The sequence below is a fragment of the Gymnoscopelus braueri genome (genome assembly GCF_963280865.1).
Source record: "Gymnoscopelus braueri genome assembly, chromosome: 22".
Classification (NCBI taxonomy): Eukaryota; Metazoa; Chordata; class Actinopteri; order Myctophiformes; family Myctophidae; genus Gymnoscopelus; species Gymnoscopelus braueri.
In genome coordinates, this window is record NC_137624.1 from 8,229,658 (window position 1) to 8,248,365 (window position 18,708).

Below are 18,708 nucleotides of genomic sequence, written 5' to 3' on the forward strand. Positions count from 1 at the left end.
CATACATTTAAAATGCATTTTACATTTTATCTCGACAACAATCTTTAGTTTAATTTTTACTTTCACTTTAATTTAGTCTTACTAAACACTCACTTTTTAAATGCTTCGGGGCCGGGTAGGCCCAACTTCTGGATCAATTCTTCTCCGTCTCTCACCACTCAACTTTGGCAAAATGTGTGTGAAAATGAGGGCCTTCCCAGTACTGTACTGTTATGAATGATGAATCTGTTTTTATATTCAGGCCCTGGATCTGACACACCTCCTACCTGGAATACTTACATGTGATTGGTTTCAGGAATAAGCTCTCTCAGCATTCTGTCTCTGACTCTGTGTTAAAAAATGTTGCCTTTAGACAAGCGCATTCACTGTAAAAAGTCTGACCCAGTGCACCAGGTACAGCTGTGTGTGTGTGTGTGTGTGTGTGTGTGTGTGTGTGTGTGTGTGTGTGTGTGTGTGTGTGTGTCAGGCGCACCTAGGTTTGTGTACACGTGGGGGAGCCGAAAGAGAGACAAAAATACTAATTAATTATAATAATATAAAAGTGTGCAGAGCAAAAACCTAGACAGCACAGAGCCCTTGGGTATCTGGTCAACTAAGACCCTGTCTTGTTAACCTTACGAGTGCTGCTATTTATTGTCGTCTCTGCCAGGTTAAAGACAAATGGTCTGTGGCTAATTTCACAATCCACTGGGCTGATCAGTGTCAGATTTATTGTGCCAGAGGGGCAATGAAATAACTCCACAAATGTATAAAGTCTTATGTTAAGTCAATGGGCTCAGATCGAGCTGAAACCTTGCCCTCATTTGGAGTCATACATCATAGATATGTCAGAGTGCGATATGTTTGATGTCTAGACTCATGTTCAATCTGTATATTTATCTGTTGATACATTTTAGACTGAAAGGTCAGTATGTCAGCAAAGACATCCTGGGAGAGGTGGAAATGTATTTGTGGTGTGTGGCGCCCTATGGTGGCTGCATTCATCATTCTGCTCATCCCTCAAGTGTGTTCCTATAAAATGTGGTACCATTTAAAAAGGAAAAAACAGGCGTTCCAATGGTATGGAAGATATTGCCAAGAGGCATTGTTACAGAGAAATAATCTAACAAACAAATGTAAGAACTTTCAGAAGTTTATACACATATTGCAAAAGATATGTGCAAAATATATACAAAACTTAGTCAGATATTGCCAAGAAGCATTGTTACAAGGAAATAATCTAACACAAATTTCAGAAATGCATATACATATTACAAAATATATACAAAACATTATAGAGTCATTATGAGCTGAAGCCCTTGATGGCTGTAGGGGCCTGAAACCAAACGTAGTCCTTCCAGTCTGGCATCTCAGTCTGGATGCACCTACAGAAGGCAGTGTCAGATGACAGGGCAATAACTTGCTTTTTTGCCCGGGTTGGCACTTTAAAGTTCAGTTGAGGCCGGAACCAGTCAACACCGCATTCCCTGTGAGCCAGAACCAAGACTCTGGTGGATGTCAGGTGCACAGGTGCGGTGTCGGACAGAATATCCGCGACAAGAAGTGTCCGACAGAGTTGCTGTAAGCAGGTTGACACCTGCAGGCTTTGGTTAACTGAAGACAATGTCAGTGCCTCCATATTGATGTCGTACAACTCTTTTGGCAGGACCAGAGAGCCACCTAGAATAGAATAGAATACTTGTATTAACATACAATCAAAAGCAATGTATCCACTTTAAAAGCATCAACATGGATATGTCACAAAAAAAGCCAAAGCTCGTTTCCATTGTGGTCCATGACCATATTAGACAGTTAAGATCCAATATAGAGGGAACTAATGTCTTCTGCAAATAACCATCACATTTAAAAACGCCACGCCTTAATAATCCCCTCATGACGACTGATAATGATGCATCTCTTAAAAATATTACTGAAAGATTCACATTAACAGGACCATACAAAGCATCACATTTGAAAAGGCTAAAAGTGAATGTAAATAAGGAACAATTGTGTAGTTGAATGTAGTACCTAGTAGCAGAAGAACACGGGCACCTGGCTGAGGCAAAACAGCTCTTCCAGCTGTTCCAGCAACACGTCCAGCTCCTGCAGGTAGGAAATGGGACAATATGAAACTTTCATGTCACCACTAGTGTGGCCAAAATAATTGTGCTTAATGCCAAAAACTCTTAAAATGCCACTTTTGTTAACCACTTGCATGACAGCGTCCATTTCTGGGAGTAACATCAGCCAAAAATATCAGATCTACAAGTTCAGAGCTTGTAGATCTGATGTTTGGCGAAGCAATTTCGTGTAGATGGCAAAAAAGAGGTCAGAGTACGAAGACGCATCATCTACATATGATTACTAGTCAACATTTTTTTCGCGATAAACCAGTGGTTCTTTTCAAAGAGCGGTCAAGGGACCCTCAGGGTTCCATGAGGGGGTTCTAAATCACCGTTTCCCAAACAGTGGGTCGTGGACCAATTTTTATGGGCCGTGAGTAAATATCCCCCTTTTTTTTGTTTCCTACATAATAATAAAGAATAGTAACCGACAGTGTACAAATCAATTTGCACACTCAAGAGTTATGTTTGTTTTTTTTTAAGCATTTTTAAGTTTGAGAACCACTGCGATAAACGATAATAAGGATTATGGTTTCGTCCTTACCTGTAGGTTGCGCTCTCTCTTCCTCCAGCCCAGGTCTGCTGACCGCACTGATCTACAGCTCGCCTCCTCCTCATTCTAGAAGACACAGAAAACACATTTCCAGTCAGCTAAAAACAGTGGTGTAAAGTAACTAAGCACATTTACCAGTACAATTATGAGGTACTTTGGCTTTATTTGAGTAAATTACTGGTGGTTATTACTAAATAGCCAGAGATAACAGAACTCACCTGCTTTGAAGCTTGACATGTCTTCAGCTGCTCGTAGGGCATGGGCAGCTGCTGTCTCTGGTAGAGAACACACTTGACGATCTCAGTGACAAACTGACAGCAGCCATGCAGAGTCACAGTGCCTTTGAAGACCACATCTACACGAGCCTCCTCCTGCTGTGCCCCTGTCACCGCTTCAGTATCACCATCACACTTAGAGGGAGTCACAACGGGGGGCTCGGGACCCTCAAGGCGGGGGCTGTCATCTTGTTGAAGGTCATCTGTGGAAAAGATGTCAACAAGTTTAAACTGGTTTATTCACAACAAGCAGCTTGCCCGGCACAGCCAGGGCTGTCACGATCATGACATTTCACTTGATGATTAATTGTCATACAAATAAAAGTCAATTTTTTATTTTTTTTCCCGTTTTTTATTGGCATTTTGTAAACAAAATCTACTCAAAATAAAGAATTAATAAACAGGCCTATATAATAAATGTATACTTAACTGCATTGGAATCTACAAGCTCACAATGCATTGTGTTGTGAAAGCTCACAACACGTCGCTAGACTGGGATTCCAGAGATACAAATCGGATCAAATAAGAGAGGTCCTTGAACTTAAAAAGGTTGTGAATCACTCTGGTCTACAGAGCAGCAGGATAACTGCATTAGCTTAATGTTAGCTACATACCACCATCTGTGTCTGTGTCTTCAACGATGCTTGTGTTGAGTTCTGAACTCAGTTGATTCTCTGAAGAGACATCTTCTTCTTCATCATCATCATCAATGGTGACATCAGACATGGTGACTTCCAGTATTGAAGACTGGAAGGAGATGTCAGGATCCTCTGTGTCAATGTCCTCTACTGGGAGGATCTCAGTGACAAACTGACAGCAGCCGTGCAGAGTCACAGTGCCTTTGAAGACCACATCTACACGAGCCTCCTCCTGCTGTGCCCCTGTCACCGCTTCAGCATCACCATCACACTTAGAGGGAGTCACAACGGGGGGCTCGGGACCCTCAAGGCAGGGGCTGTCATCTTGTTGAAGGTCATCTGTGGAAAATATGTCAATAACTTTAAAGGTAGGGTAAGTGATTTGCTTTGGTTAAAATAAGTGTTAAAGCTCTATATTCTGATAGTACTCATTGCTATAGAGTGTTTGTTCAGTAAAAGGAGTCTCCTTTTTTTTCCTGATTGGCTGAGATTTTGACACACCTACCGAAAAATGTATTTTCTGTTTATTAAAGAGCTGGAGAGACAGGGAGACATCTGTTACTGAAAAAACACTCTATAGCAATGATTACTATCAGAATATAGTATTCTAACCTTTTAACAAAATACTTTTTGTTTTAACCAAAATATATCACTTACCCTACCTTTAAACTGGTTTATTCACAACAAGCAGCTTGCGTGACGATTAATAAGTCTAAGTTTTTTTTTTATTGGTGCTTTGTAAACAAACAAATCTACTCAAAATAAATAATGTACTATGACTAAAACAGGCCATATTTAATAAATGTATACTTCAAATTTTGTTTAACCATCAGAATGTATCGGAATCTACAAGCTCACAATGCATTGTGCTGTGAGAAGCTCACAACGCGTCGCTAGACTGGGATTCCAGAGATACAAATTGGATCATCATATTGGTCTACAGAGCAGCATGATAACTGCATTATCTTAACGTTAGCTACATACCACCATCTGTGTCTGTGTCTTCAACGATGCTCGTGGTGAGTTCTTCTGAACTCAGTTGATTCTCTGAAGAGATGACATCTTCATCGGTGACATCAGACATGGTGACTTCCTGTATTGAAGACTGGCAGGAGATGTCGGAATCCTCTGCGTCAATGTCCTCTACTGGGAGGAGCGTGTCAGAGAAGGCCTCCTTCGTGGAAATATCTGCAGCTTGTTCTGGAACAACTTGAGATGGTGCCTCAACTCTGACCAGCTGTGATGGCTCAACAACAGCTACTTTGGGTTTCTGGTTCAAAGTTGTCTCGGTTGAAGGTTTGGCCGCTCCAGTCCTCCTCTGAGAAGGAGAAAAAACAAAAAGATCAAAATGCATTATTCTTTAGGGTTAAACTGTAGCATTTGTATCGTATAGTTTAATAATAAAAGAATACGGTACAGGAGAAGATTTATTTAAGGAGAAGCAACGTTTCAGTCCCTGATGACCTTCTTCAGACCGAAACTTTGCTTCTCCTTCAATAAATCTACTCCTGTACCGTGCAGTTCGGCAGTGTGCGGACGTATTATTTTATTATTGATGTGCTCTTGTTTGCCTACGAACCTGCTCTTAAGCTTTTATTCTAGGAGTGCGAAAGTATTTCTTAACAGTATCTTAGTACTCCAAAATGGGACCGTACCTATGTTCCCCAGGTTCTATGTTCCCCAGGTTCTATGTTCCCCGCAAAAAAGGTTCTATGTTCCCCACTTACCAAAAAAGGTTCTATGTTCCCTGGGTTCTATGTTCCCCTTTTACCTAAAAAAAGGTTCCATGTTCCCCGTTTACCCCAAAAAAGGTTCTATGTTCCCCATTAACAAAAAAAAGGTTCTATGTTCCCCGCTCACCCAAAAATGCAGGAAACATACATTTTTAATTTCCAATTATTAATAACATCTCTGAACACACACACAACTGAACATAATGGGGAGAAATTACTATCAGAAACTTGCCCGCCCCTTTCCCCTTTCCTCCCCCCTTTTCCCCATCTTGGTGATATAGAGCACCTTGTAGCAACTCATAATGTAATAACGGCGTAATAACAGTTCTTAATATAATAAACTAAATGTCATAAAAGCTCATAATGTAATAAAATCATGAGCGATAGCGCAATAACGGGTTTTTGCATAATATAATAACGTAATAATTTGTTACATTAAGATTTGTTCTGGCTTTATCTGCCTTTTATTAGATAGTATACAGTAGTCTGAGAGGAAATGGGGAGAGAGAGATGGAAGTGACACGCAGCAAAGTCCGTCGGGATCGGGAGTCGAACCCGCGACACGCTGTGCCCGGACCGCCACACCAGCTGTCCGGGCCATAACTGGTCAAATTGTTGAGAAAAGTGTTACATCTTATAATCAGTATCAGTATCATGGTCAGTGTCATGGTCAGCATCATGCTCAGTTTCATGGCAAGTGTCAGTATCATGTTAGTATCATGGTCAGTATCATGGTCAGTATCATGTCAGTATCATGGTAGTATCATGGTAGTATCATGGTCAGTATCATGGTAGTATCATGGTCAGTATCATGGTCAGTATCATGTCAGTATCATGCCAATATCATGACAGTATCAACTTTTTTAACATCATATAAACACCATAAAAGGCCTACACCAAAATGTAGGGAAAAAAATAAAACCTTGTCAGACAAGAGGAAATGCTTGTCAAAAAAGGCAAGGGGTTTGGGGGATATAGCCAATAAAAAACATGCATCATTAACAACAACAACAAAAGCAAAACAACACCAGAACTACACTAAAATAGAAGAAATTCCAGTAAAAAAATTAAGATATGCCTATTAGTGATGAGCGGGTCGACCCGTAACCCGCGGGACCCGCGGGTCAACCCGCGGCGCGGGTAGGTCGAGTCAGGATTTCAGAGAAAATTATGCGGGCTGAGGGTGAGCGGGTCAGCCGCTCTCCACGAAAAAAAATAAAATAAACCCTATTTTGACCAACATGCTTGTTTATTCAGCCCATGACAATGTTGTGCTACTGTAGACATTTAAAGGGACTTTGGGTACTTAAAAGAGCGCAATATAATATATATATATATTCCCACCGCGGGTCGCGGGGCGGGTTGAGCCATAGATTTATATATGGGTTCGCGGGGCGGGTTGAGGCGGGTCGTGTTCCGTCGCGGGTTGGGGCGGGGCGGGTCATGAAAAAACCCGACCCGCACATCACTAATGCCTATCAAATTTGTCAAAATCAAAAATGTGCACAGTCTAGCCCATGTAAATGATACGGCTGACAGCCCTCCAGTATGAAGGCAGATCTCTGTGGCCCTGATTGTATTACGGTTAAACATGAGGTTAAACATGAGGCATCATGTCAGTATCATGTCAGTATCATGTCAGTATCGTGTTCAGTAACATGTCAGTATCATGGTCAGTATCATGTGTCATGTCATATCATGGTCAGTATCATGTCAGTATCATGGTCAGTATCATGTCAGTATCATGCCAATAGGGTTATTGAGGGTTTAAAATGCTCATTTGTTAATTGCATGGTCTTCTTTCTCTCAAGTTCATTCTTCTATGTTTCTATGGCTTATTGTGCTTATTACTTATCATTGCTTCTTTCTTTTTTCTTTCTGCATTCCCTGGCCCGCTTATCGCTGCTTTCAGCTATATTTGTATTTATTTTTGTGTGTAATTTTTTTTAAACTTTTTTTATATGCTTTATAAATTAAGCACTTTGAAACTGCAGATGATGGCCAATGTTGATGATAGTAAAAATGATAATAATATCGTATCGATATCGTGAGCCCAATATCGTGTATCGTATCATATGTACCGTGAAATTAATGTATCGTGACACCCCTAAATAGATTTTGAGTCATGTCAAAGAAGATTTCAAAACATGATATTTTGACACTTTAAAAACTGAAAAATTACAAATAACTAATGGGTATAAATACATGTATTTAAACCTTTTTAAATGTCTCACCATTTCTTGCATTTTTGGGTGAGCGGGGAACATAGAACCTTTTTTTGGTTGAGTGGGGAACATAGAACCTTTTTTAGAACCTATTTTGGTTGAGTGGGGAACATAGAACCTTTTTTTGGACGAGTGGGGAACATAGAACCCTTTTTTGGTTGAGCGGGGAACATAGAACCCGGGGAACATAGCACCTTTTTTGGGGGGGGAGGGGAACATAGAACCTGGGGAACATAGAACCTGGGGAACATAGGTACGGTCCCGGATCGCAGCCCTCCACACCTTCCTATCCAGCATTAGGAGCTCTGCAGTGTTAGCTTCAGTGTTGTGCCGCAGTGTGTCTACGTAGGTGGTGCACCTCTTTCCTCTCCTAGCTGCACCTTGGGTTGACTCTGACAGTGTAAGCATGCTCGTCACCAGTTTCGAGTACCTGACACAGTGCCCTGATCCTCCTCGGGAGGCTTTGTAGAAGAGGTCCACCTTTCTGGTCTGGTCCACCCATGGTACATCAATGGCCATTTGTAGCATTATGACACTACAGGCATCATCCAGGGCCTTTTCCTGTTTGGAACCAAATGGAACATTAAATTAGAGGCGTGTTACTCTAAGATTGTACAAGTGGAACCAAGTGGACCCATAAGGGTTCATTTGGTTAAATTTTTTCTTTTAAATTAACAGTCAATTTCAATGAAAACTGAGGATTTTGCAGTGTAGATTGGGGTCCCAAAAAAAAGGTATCACACTGGGGGTCCTTGAATTTGGAAAGGTTGAGAATCAGGGTTTAAATATTATTACCTAACATTCAAAAACGGAAACCGTTGCAAACAACTGTCCAGTTAAAATCCAAGGTTCAAAACGCACTTAACATCTACTTAAACAGCATTCAAAAGATCAGAATACACTTAACCCGTTCAAAAGATCAGATTTACACTTAACCAACGTTCAAAAGATCAGATTTACACTTAACCGACGTTCAAAAGATCAGAATGACATTTAACCGACGTCCGAAGGATCAGAATACGCTTAACAAACGTTCAAAATATCAGAATTACATTTAACCATTTGCGGCCGTTCAATGTGCGCGACCACGTCTGCTTGAACGCTGCTGAGACTTGTCAGAGACCGTGTTGCCATGTCCGCTTATTATAAGCGACGTTGGGCTTGTTTTTCTGTAAAGTTGCTTGTAAATATTGGTAGTTGCGGGTTGAGGCTTGATTGATTGATTGATTGATTGATGTAGTTTATTTAGAAAGACATGAGAATAGTACATGACAGTACATAACAGTACATGGAAGTACAAATTCACAATACAAGGTCTACTAAACTGGAAACCCTCATTAAGCACTAAGCTTGTTTAAGATGAGAACCCCATGCACACAAATCATGATGAAATATAAGAGGCAGGCAGATATACACACTACTATACAGAATGTCATACAATCAGCTTTCAGGTTACTGGTATGACGAGAGGAAAAAAATATATATATATATACAAAAGAGGAAAATGAAGGGGGGGGGGTAGGGGGGGTAGGTTAAGACTTAGACAGGGGCCATTTTCGAATTGCAGCCTCCTGAAGGTGTATCTTTAGGGCAGTTTTGAAAGTGAGTAGGGTTTTACACTCCTTTACTCCTTTTGGTAGGGCATTCCACATTTTTGATGAATAGCATGAGAACGAGTTCATACCCTTAGTTGAGCCAAATCTGGGTTGAACATGATTTGTGGAGCTGCCTCTGGTGTTATGATCATGGACTGCATTAACATTTTGGAAGTATTTTGACAAATACAGGGGGATCCCAATGTTGTGGTGTATCTTGAAGACCAGGCCCATAGCAAGTTGCTGTACTCTGTCCTCAACCCTAAGCCATCCAATGCTAGCAAAATGAGCGGGGGTTAGATGGGTTCTGTGATTGAGGCCAAGAAGTAGCCTTACAAGTTTGTTTTGGGATGTTTGGAGCCTTGTTTTTAAGGCCTTGGAGGTGTTGTGATACCATGAAGTGCATGCATAATCATAATGACCTTGAATGAGGGCCCCTGCAAGAATCTTCAGAGTATTCTTACTGACTAGGCGATCAATCCTCCACAAATAGCGTGTTGTTTGGTTGACATTTTTGATCACTTTTTCGGCGTTTTTGTTACCAGAGAGGTTTGCCTCCAAGATGGAGCCCAGGTAGGTAATTTCATCCTTTCTTTTGATGACATCATCACCCACTTTGATCGTGAAACTCTCTGCCTTGCTAAGGTTAGGACTGGACCCAAAGAGGATGGATTCAGTTTTACCCAGGTGTAATGAAAGTTTGTTGTCAGAGAGCCAGATGCAGATCTTGTTGAGTTCGGAGCTGAGAGTTTTCTCAACCTGCAGCCTGTCCCTGTCCGAGACTAGCAGGGCCGAGTCATCTGCGAACAGGAACAGCTTGCAGTCGCAGGCCGATGACATGTCATTCACATATATCAGGAACAGTAAAGGTCCTAGTATACTTCCTTGTGGGACACCACAAGTCACAGGGAGGGGGGGGGACTGGGTGCCGTTTACTTCCACCACTTGCTCCCTCCCTTCCAGGTAGGATCTCATCCAGTTCACTGACGTATCATCAAAACCTATTGCTTTGAGCTTATTGATCATAATTGGGTGATTGACGGTGTCAAAGGCCTTCTGGAGGTCCAGCATGACCATGCCGCAATATTTGCCCTTGTCGACATCTTGTTTGATAGAGTCGTTCAAATAGAGAAGGCATGTGTCAGTGGAGTGGTTTGTTCTGGAACCAGATTGGAATTTGTAGATTAGATTTTTTTCGGCAAGATACTTATCGACCTGTTCATAGACTATTTTTTCCATGACTTTCGAGATGGAGCTAAGAATAGAAATAGGGCGGTAGTTGCCAGGGTCTAATTTGTTTCCTTTTTTGTACAGAGGGGTCACCCTTGCTTTTTTGAAATCGTTAGGGACCCGTCCCTGTATGATGGAGAGGTTTATTATGTGGGTAATGATTGGAGCAATGGAGGCGGCCGAGTCTTTTAGAAATTTGGCGGGGATATTGTCGAGGCCTGTGGCTTTGTGTTGATGAAGAGCACTACATTTTTTAAACACCTCTTCTGTTTTCACAGGGGAGAGTTTAAAATCATCTTTGCGTACACCCTGTTTTTCGTAAAATGAGTCAACATGCTCTTCACCATAGCACCCAGAGTGAGGGGGTAGTTTTTCAACCAAATCTGAGGTTATGGTCGTGAAGAATATGTTGAGGATTTTACTCACTTCATGTTTGGATGTGATGAGAGTGTCATTCACCTTGAGGCTTATGTTTGTAAACCTGGTTTTAAATTTCTTGCTGCAGCCTAGTAGGTTGTTGAATAGCTTCCAAAGCTCTCGTGGTTTGCTTTTATTTTCCTCAATTTTGTCATCGAGGAAGCTTTTTTCTGCTAATTCGAGCATGCCATTAACCTTGTTTCTTAGCTTGTTTCTTTCTTTTTCAAGTTTAGCTACGTGGGATTCGAGACCTTTGTTAAAACACCTGGCGAGTTTGATCCTACCTTTATGAAGCTCAGAACACTTTTTGTTTCTGACCTTCATGGCAGTAAGGATGTCCGAATTCATCCATGGTACCGGGCGGGTTTTGACCCTGATGGTTTTCATGGGAGCCACACTGTCCAAAATTTGAATGAATTTGGTTTTGAAACTAAGCCAAGATTCGTCTACCTGTGTGCTGTTTAGTACGTCGGACCAGTCCAGTTCCTCTAGCCTGTGATCTAAGTCCTCACTCTTAGAGTTTTTGAGGTCTCTGATCGTGACTGATTTGTGGTAACCGGTCTTAGGTTTACGTTTCTTTCTGGTGCAGAAGATCATGTTATGATCAGATATGCCACAGGTAGAAACACCACTATTGAGGATTTTGTCCTTGTCCGTTGTTAGAATGAGATCTATGTTAGTTTGAGTGGAAACACACAGCCTTGTGGGCTGGGTGATCAGCTGGTGGAGTGAGTGCCGATGACAAAACCCCTTGAATGACTTATACACTGACGCTTCCTTACGGAGCATGTCTGTGTTAAAGTCACCAAGAAGTATCGTCTCCGCACACTCCACCTTAGCTCGACCTTAGGCTTTTTGGGCTTGTTTCCTAAGTGTAGTGACTTATTTGGTTTTGCTTCCTAATGTTGTTTAAGACAACTTTCATGTCAAGGACCGCCCAAATTAATATGTATTTGTCTGCGGACACCCATCTGAAAATATGCTATGCCAGGGACCCCCATACAAGGTTTGTGTAGATCGGCTAGATTTTTGTTATTTTTGTGTACCATGCCTCATGTGAAAAGCACTTTGTTACACAATTTTGAAAGGTGCTAAATAAAGTTGTATTATTATTATTATTAAAGTCCTCATGTGGTCGCTTCTTTTTGGCTTGTTTTCATAGACCCGGTTGCTTGTTTCTCTCTCAAGATCTGGCAACGCTGATCAGAGCGCGTCATTCGCTGTTTGTTCGTTCTTTCAACAAACAAGATCCTGCTACAGTGTTGCCATGTCGGCTTATTATAAGCGACTTTGGGCTTGTTTTTCTGTGAAGTTGCTTGTAAATATTGGTAGTTGCGGCCTTGCAGGTTGCGTTTTTTGGGCTTGTTTCTACAGTGTACTTGCTTATTTAGGGCTTGCTTCCAATTTGTTTTATTGTTATTTAAACCAGTGGCTCTCAAATATTTTCAAGAGAATGTTTTGTGCCACAGGGCAGCATTTGTGTTGTTAGAATGTTTCAAAACCTATTCTAAATATTCCACATTTTATTGCAATAGTTTTTGATTATTATTTTTTTAAAGATAGCGATGCGACGCGTTGTGAGCTTGTAGATCAGCTATTTTCAAATAGCCGACGCATATAGGTTTAAAAGTGTTCATGTGGCCTAATAAATTGCTTCTTTTGGGCTTGTTTTCCTAGACCTGGTTGCTTATTTCTCTCACAAAAGCTGGCAACACTGCCCACTACACTTCCGCGTCACTCAGCCGTTGACTAACAGTGAAACCACGTTGGGGTATTAGCTACTAAGCTTAGATAGCGGTCGAAAAAATGCCGTCGGCGTCGTCGAATCGATCCAGTTCTTCTTCTGACGCCGAGCAGCAACAGAAGAGCCCCAGGCCCAAGAGACGGAGTCGTTCTCGGTCTCGGAGTCGGTCTCGGTCACGGTCACGGGACAACAGCAGGCTACTGTGGCCGGACTATTTCGGCCCGAAGCCACCGAAGCCCCGCGACAGAGAACAAGAAAGAGAGGACGGAGAGCGTCGCCTCCGAGAGGCCCGGAACATCAAGCGGTTCCGCATAGGAAGCCCCCCTCGTTTCCCCCCGGCTAAAGAGAGATACAACCAGGGCAACATCAAGAGCAACAACAACCAATGGTGCAACAATGAGCCGAAGTATGGGGGCAGAAGTGACTACTGTGACCCGGAGAGAGACGCCGCTCAGCGTCAGGTACAAGAGGCCTTCATGTCCCGGCGTCTGCAAGAGAGGGAGCGGATCGGCGAGACGGGCTGCCCCGAAGTTTGGGGATACTCGCCAAGAGTCAAGGAGCCCGACTCCGACGAGTTCTCGCCGGTAGAGGACGCCAAAAAGGAAGAGGAAAAGAAGAAAAAGAAAAAGAAGAAGAAGTCCAAGAAGAAGAAACACAAGAAGCACTCGGAGGACAGCGAGTCCGATTCGGAGGAGGAGGAGGTCAAGAAGAAGAAAAAGAAGAGCAAAAAGTCCAAGAAGTCCAAGAAGAAGAAGGCGAAGAAGAACCGCAAGGCTTCCAGTGACTCGAGCAGCGAGGAGTCCGGGGAGGAGGAGGCGAACAGCGGGGTGATGTGGGTGGAGAGGACCTGCATGGATGAGCACCTGGTGGGCCCGGAGGCCCCCCTCACCCATGTGTCTCAGCAACAAGGGGACAAACCTCTGGACTTTGGTCACGCTCTGCTGCCGGGTGAAGGTGCGGCGATGGCAGAATACGTCAAAGCGGGCAAACGGATCCCGAGGAGAGGGGAGATCGGGCTGACCAGCGACGAGATCGTCAACTACGAGAAGTCTGGCTTCGTGATGAGCGGCAGCAGGCATCGTCGCATGGAGGCTGTGCGCTTGAGGAAGGAAAACCAGATCTACAGTGCGGATGAAAGGCGAGCCCTGGCTTCCTTCAACCAGGAGGAAAGAAGCAAGAGGGAGAGCAAGATCCTTTCCAGTTTCAGAGAAATGGTGTACAGGAAAACCAAAGGCAAGGACGAGAAAAAGTGAAGCTTCATTCTCCCCTGGCTGTCACTGAGCCCCATCTCATAGGATGGGAGAGTCATGTCCCGTACTGTGGACCAGAGTTTCACAAACCTTTTAGCTCGAGACCCAAGAGAGTAATTTAATGTCTCCCCGGGACCCAAACTGGTGAAAATAGCGCGTTGTAAGCTTGTAGATCTGCCATTTTCACTACTTCTTAAAAGTTTTTTTTCATGTTTTTTATGGAATATCTTTTGAAAAAGGTTTTTAATAGATGGAACATTTAGATTTTCAACAACTATTTTTTCAAATGTAGGAAAAGAAGAAAAAAAGGGATATTTACTCGTGGCCCACGAAAATGGTTTCTGCGACCCACACATGGGGTCTCGATACAGTGTTTGGTAAACAGTGCTGTAGACAACACTTTCCTGACTTCTATCCGAGTTCTGTGGACACAGGACATGTTATGGACATGTTGGACACTTGAAGAGGACTATTCCATAGTGATCACACTGGAACTTCTTCCACTACACTTATCATTTTGATATCATAGATTCTATGGGGTGTTGTGTGTTGGCCATTTTGTCTGGATTATTTGTCTTAACAACATGAACACATGCCACAAATCAGGTTAACGTGTCAAACTTTTAGTGTACCTGCTCTGGTCACTGGGTTGCAGCATTCACTAGCCAATTTCACTGGAAGGTTTTCCGACTAGAACCTCTAAATTATATTATATGTTTTATACCTCCATGTCTTTCTTGCACAGGCAATATTTGGTTCACTGTAAACCGCTTCAACGGCACTGCAGCCCTGGTTATATGTTTTGGTTAGTATAGTAATTTTAAGCTACTGTTTCTTGTATGTATGCAGTACGTTTTTGGGGGTGATTAAAGTTGACTATATGCAGCTCTTGGTCATGTTTTTCTTGGTCCACAAAACATATTTGAAGTGGTTAATTAAAGCCCACACAGGACATTACATAACAGCGTTATGATGTGGGGTGTGTATACAGTATAGACACTAAGTGGAATTGCTGTAGATGCAGCTTCCTCACTAAATGAAAAATCAACCTGCCTTACTCTAATAACCCTCCTAACTTTAACTGCTCAGCTCAACTGCTTTCAGTGAGACAAAACTCTAATTTTAATTCCCCAAAAATATGTCAGACAAAGAACTTGCCATGGCATAAATAATAAAATAACCAGCTGGTGAAAACAAGATGCGATGAGACATTCATTTAACCCATTAAGACCTGGAACGCATCTGTGTCACTTTAGATTTCTTTGGCTATTCAAAAATAGCAGATATACAAGCTCATAGCGTGGCACCGAGTGCAGCGCTATGAGCTTGTAGATCTGCTATTTTTGAAAAAAAGAGAAACTGTTAAGATTATAAAAAAAAAAAGAATCGCCTCAGGTCTTAATGGGTTAATTTGATCCCTAGAGACAAGATGACAGTCTCCAGAACAATATTGCCCTACAAAGCCAAAGTGCAGCAACTACGTTTTTGGACACACTGACTTATTTGTGTATCCCAAAGGTCAAATTAGCCTTTGGGATTTTGGGGGATACACAATTACCTCAAGAACAGATATACAATTTGTGTAATATCACTTATAAGCCGATAACCCATTTGGCTGACCAATTGAAACCGTTTTAAACCCTTTCATCAGTTAAATGATTTGCGCAGTTTCACTCAAAGGAGGAGTGAAGGCTGTGACATGGCCAAAAAAGCCAGCCCCTCAGCCCAAATCACACTCCTGTGTGATGGTAAACAAAAGGTCTCATTTCAATCTCTACAGTTCTTGGATCAAAAGATGTTGGGTGTCGGTGAAGACTGAGATAGGTAGATAACTATATTATGCAGAGAACGATGGCAAGTTGAAAGCCCCTCAGAGAAGTAGCACTTGTACTCTCAGTCTGACCCACACTTTATCACAATGTAGAGATAACGTGACTCATGATTTTAGCTAGAATAAATTCTATAACAAAATACAATATCTTGACTTGGTATCCACTCAGTTTGAGGGGGGAAATATAAGCACACCTCTGTCTGCAGTGAATGTAATGTTTTGAACCACTACTGTCCATCTCAAATGAGGTTAAACACATCTCTAGTGCAGTAGTTCTCAAACTTTTTCACGTCAAGGACCCCCAAATTGATATGTATTTGGCCGCAGACCCCCTCATCTGAAAAGGTTTTGTGCAAGGGAACATGAGATTTATGTTAAAGAAATTCAAAATTATTCAAAAATGTAAAAAAAAATAGATACAAGCTCGCAGTGCGGTACAAAGTGACCCGTTGTGAGCTTGTAGATCTGCTATTTTCGAATAGCCAATGTTTGAATGGATAAAGTGGTTAAAATTATTGTGATTATTGCTATATTAACCATACAGCTTGTGTTAGACATTCCACTCTATTCAAGAGATGGTTTCTTGAATAAGAAATGTAGGTATTATGTTCAATGTCAAATCTGTATTTTGGGTGTGTGTGTCCGTCTGTCTGTGGCTAGCTAATCTCCGGCACCGTTGGCCCGATCGACATGAAACTGTGCACACACACTCCCTGGATGCCAGAGCCCCAGACGGTGTAGTGATCAGACTGGTTCACTTACATAGAAGGTGTAATGATCAGACTGGACCCTCTGCACTAAGACTTTGTTCACATACTGCAGGCAAATCTCATTTGTTTCTCAAAACTGATCTTTAGGACTGACTTTCCACACTGTTATTTGCAAGTGATTGGATTTGTGTATTCAGACATTGCCAAACATAGCAGATCGACAGTACAAGCTCACAACTTGTGGATCGGCTATTTTTTGGATAGGACTATTATCAGATTTGGGCTGACGGTGTGAACATAGTGGGTCTTCAACAGAGGGTCCAGGACCTTTAAGTTAAGTTAAGAGTTACTACAAGGGGGGGGGGCTGCCTCAATACTTAGTTTACTAAGTATTGAGGTTTTAAGTGTATGTCTGAAAATAAATGTTAACATGAATCCAACATATTAATAGAAAAGATAATGTGTAAACAAACAAACAACATTAATTTACAAAACACTGATCATAGTGCTATGAAGTCTATGAAGCTATCTATGAAATCTATGACAATTTTTTATCTGCAACACAATGTTAGCACAATATGTAGTGGGGGTCCCTGTTTCATCTCTCTCTCTCAAAACGTTGAAGACCCCTTAAATAGATGAATTGAATACTAATGCAAATTCTCCCTCTCCACTAAGCTGTGAGGGGCAAATACTCACGGCGCAAGCTGATGAACATCGCCCTCATTCCTGAGCTGCAGTCACCTGCTGTGAAGAGCCTGGCTGCTACTGTCAATATTGACAGGTTGTTTGTTACCCCCCCCCGTCCCCCGTCCATCACTTGCACTTCGTAACGTGCTCTCATATGTAAATAATCATTCATTCATTCAATCATTCATTAAAACTATTTTTGTGTGATTAACAGTGTTTGTCATTGTATATGCAGCCTTTTAGTTTCTATTGAACAAGGTTTTCTTCTGACACTTGCTCTAAATGGTATATGACTTGTTTTTAATGATGTTGTTGAATTGTCTAAAGTACCATCTATCTAAACCTTAGACTCAGTTAAATGACAAAATACGATTTTGTTTGTACTTTTACTTTAGTCAAATTTGAAAACACAGCTTTTACTTGTAACAGAGTAGTTTTATATTGCGGTATTACTACTTTTACTTAAAGACGGGGTGCCGTGATTTTCAGTGATCCCCCCCCCCTAAAACATAATCATCAGGTATTATGGTTATACTAGGAGGAATATTTTTTTCAAAAAAGTGTACAGAAATTGTTAAAATTATGTTTTTATGTGGACACGCCTCCAGTTCATTAAGTATACCTGGTTCTCACCTTAGCACCTCCTCCACCACCTTAGCACCACCCACCTGTCCTAGTCCCTCCTCCTCCTCATGCCCACACCTGTTGTGTTATGATAATGAGGGGGAGGGTGTATTTTTACTATGTCACTAAAGCGCTGTTTTTCTATTGGCACGTTTGACCCTCAAGGTTTCAGCCTCCAGGTAGAAACTCAAAATAGTCAGAGAAGACATAAAACACCATAAAAACATCACCAGGGGGCTTAATGAAGTTCTATCAACCTCATAGACACATGAAAAACAGAAAAAGTTTTTTTCTGAGTAAGATTTTTTCTGAGTACGTCTTCCACCACTGGAACATGTATCCACAAGTTTCCTAGGGTATTGTGGGCATCACTTCCTGTCGATTTGATCAGGTATCATGGATCAAATCGACAGGAAGTGATGCCCTCAATGCCCTAGGAAACTTGTGGATAGGAAGAAATACATTCAAATATTCAGCTGTGTTACTGTGGAATGGTCTACCTGCTTCCCTAAAGTCTATTGGCTCATACTGTACTGTATGTCACCTTTAAATCCGCCATAAAGAGTTCAGCAGCACTAGAAGCTGTTTCTAAATAGGTAACTAGTGTTTGTTTTGAGTGGAAATTTGTATTTTTTGAAGATATATGTATTTTTTGTTTGGTTTTGTAGGACTTTTGTATCAATATTGTAGACGGTATATTGTACATATGTATTTGATGTATCCTATGTATTCAGAGGAAGCAAACTTGTTCTAAAGTTAGTTTGGTCATCTGTGAAGTATGTATGTAAAAGGCAAAGGCAAATCCCTTCACCCGGTCATATATCTGAGGCCCAAAGCTGTTTAAATGTTGAAGCCAATTTCAATACTCATATTAAGCCACAGCTATTATTTGATAACTGATTAAATTCACAAGGGTTGAGAGGATCACATATAGATTAATATTAAATTGAATCACATTCAACCTGACGTCCATATCTTGGGCATGACATTGTACAGGCAAACATCGGAGAAAGACCGAAATATTTCAGTAGGTCATGCCATTGTGACATGCCCTATTGCCCTCAGGCCTTACATTATTTACTAAAAGAAAC

At 41.6% G+C, this 18,708-nt stretch overlaps 2 protein-coding genes across 2 annotated transcripts; one reads left to right on the forward strand and one right to left on the reverse strand.

The window, feature by feature from the left end:
• Positions 1-1,256: 1,256 nt before the first annotated feature.
• LOC308078046 (uncharacterized protein) lies at positions 1,257-8,068 on the reverse strand. Its single transcript, XM_080419106.1, has 7 exons — positions 7,957-8,068; positions 4,553-4,886; positions 3,545-3,907; positions 2,874-3,133; positions 2,647-2,721; positions 2,008-2,082; positions 1,257-1,659 (listed from the first exon to the last, which is right to left on the reverse strand). Exons 1-6 carry the CDS (start codon positions 8,026-8,028, stop codon positions 2,008-2,010), a joined length of 1,179 nt encoding a protein of 392 aa, XP_080275232.1. The 5' UTR covers positions 8,029-8,068; the 3' UTR covers positions 1,257-1,659.
• Positions 8,069-12,483: 4,415 nt separating this feature from the next.
• On the forward strand, positions 12,484-14,647 carry LOC308078415 (NF-kappa-B-activating protein-like). The gene has a single exon (XM_080419572.1). The coding sequence runs from the start codon at positions 12,575-12,577 to the stop codon at positions 13,763-13,765; it is 1,191 nt and encodes a 396-aa protein (XP_080275698.1). The 5' UTR covers positions 12,484-12,574; the 3' UTR covers positions 13,766-14,647.
• The last annotated feature ends 4,061 nt before the right edge of the window (positions 14,648-18,708 follow it).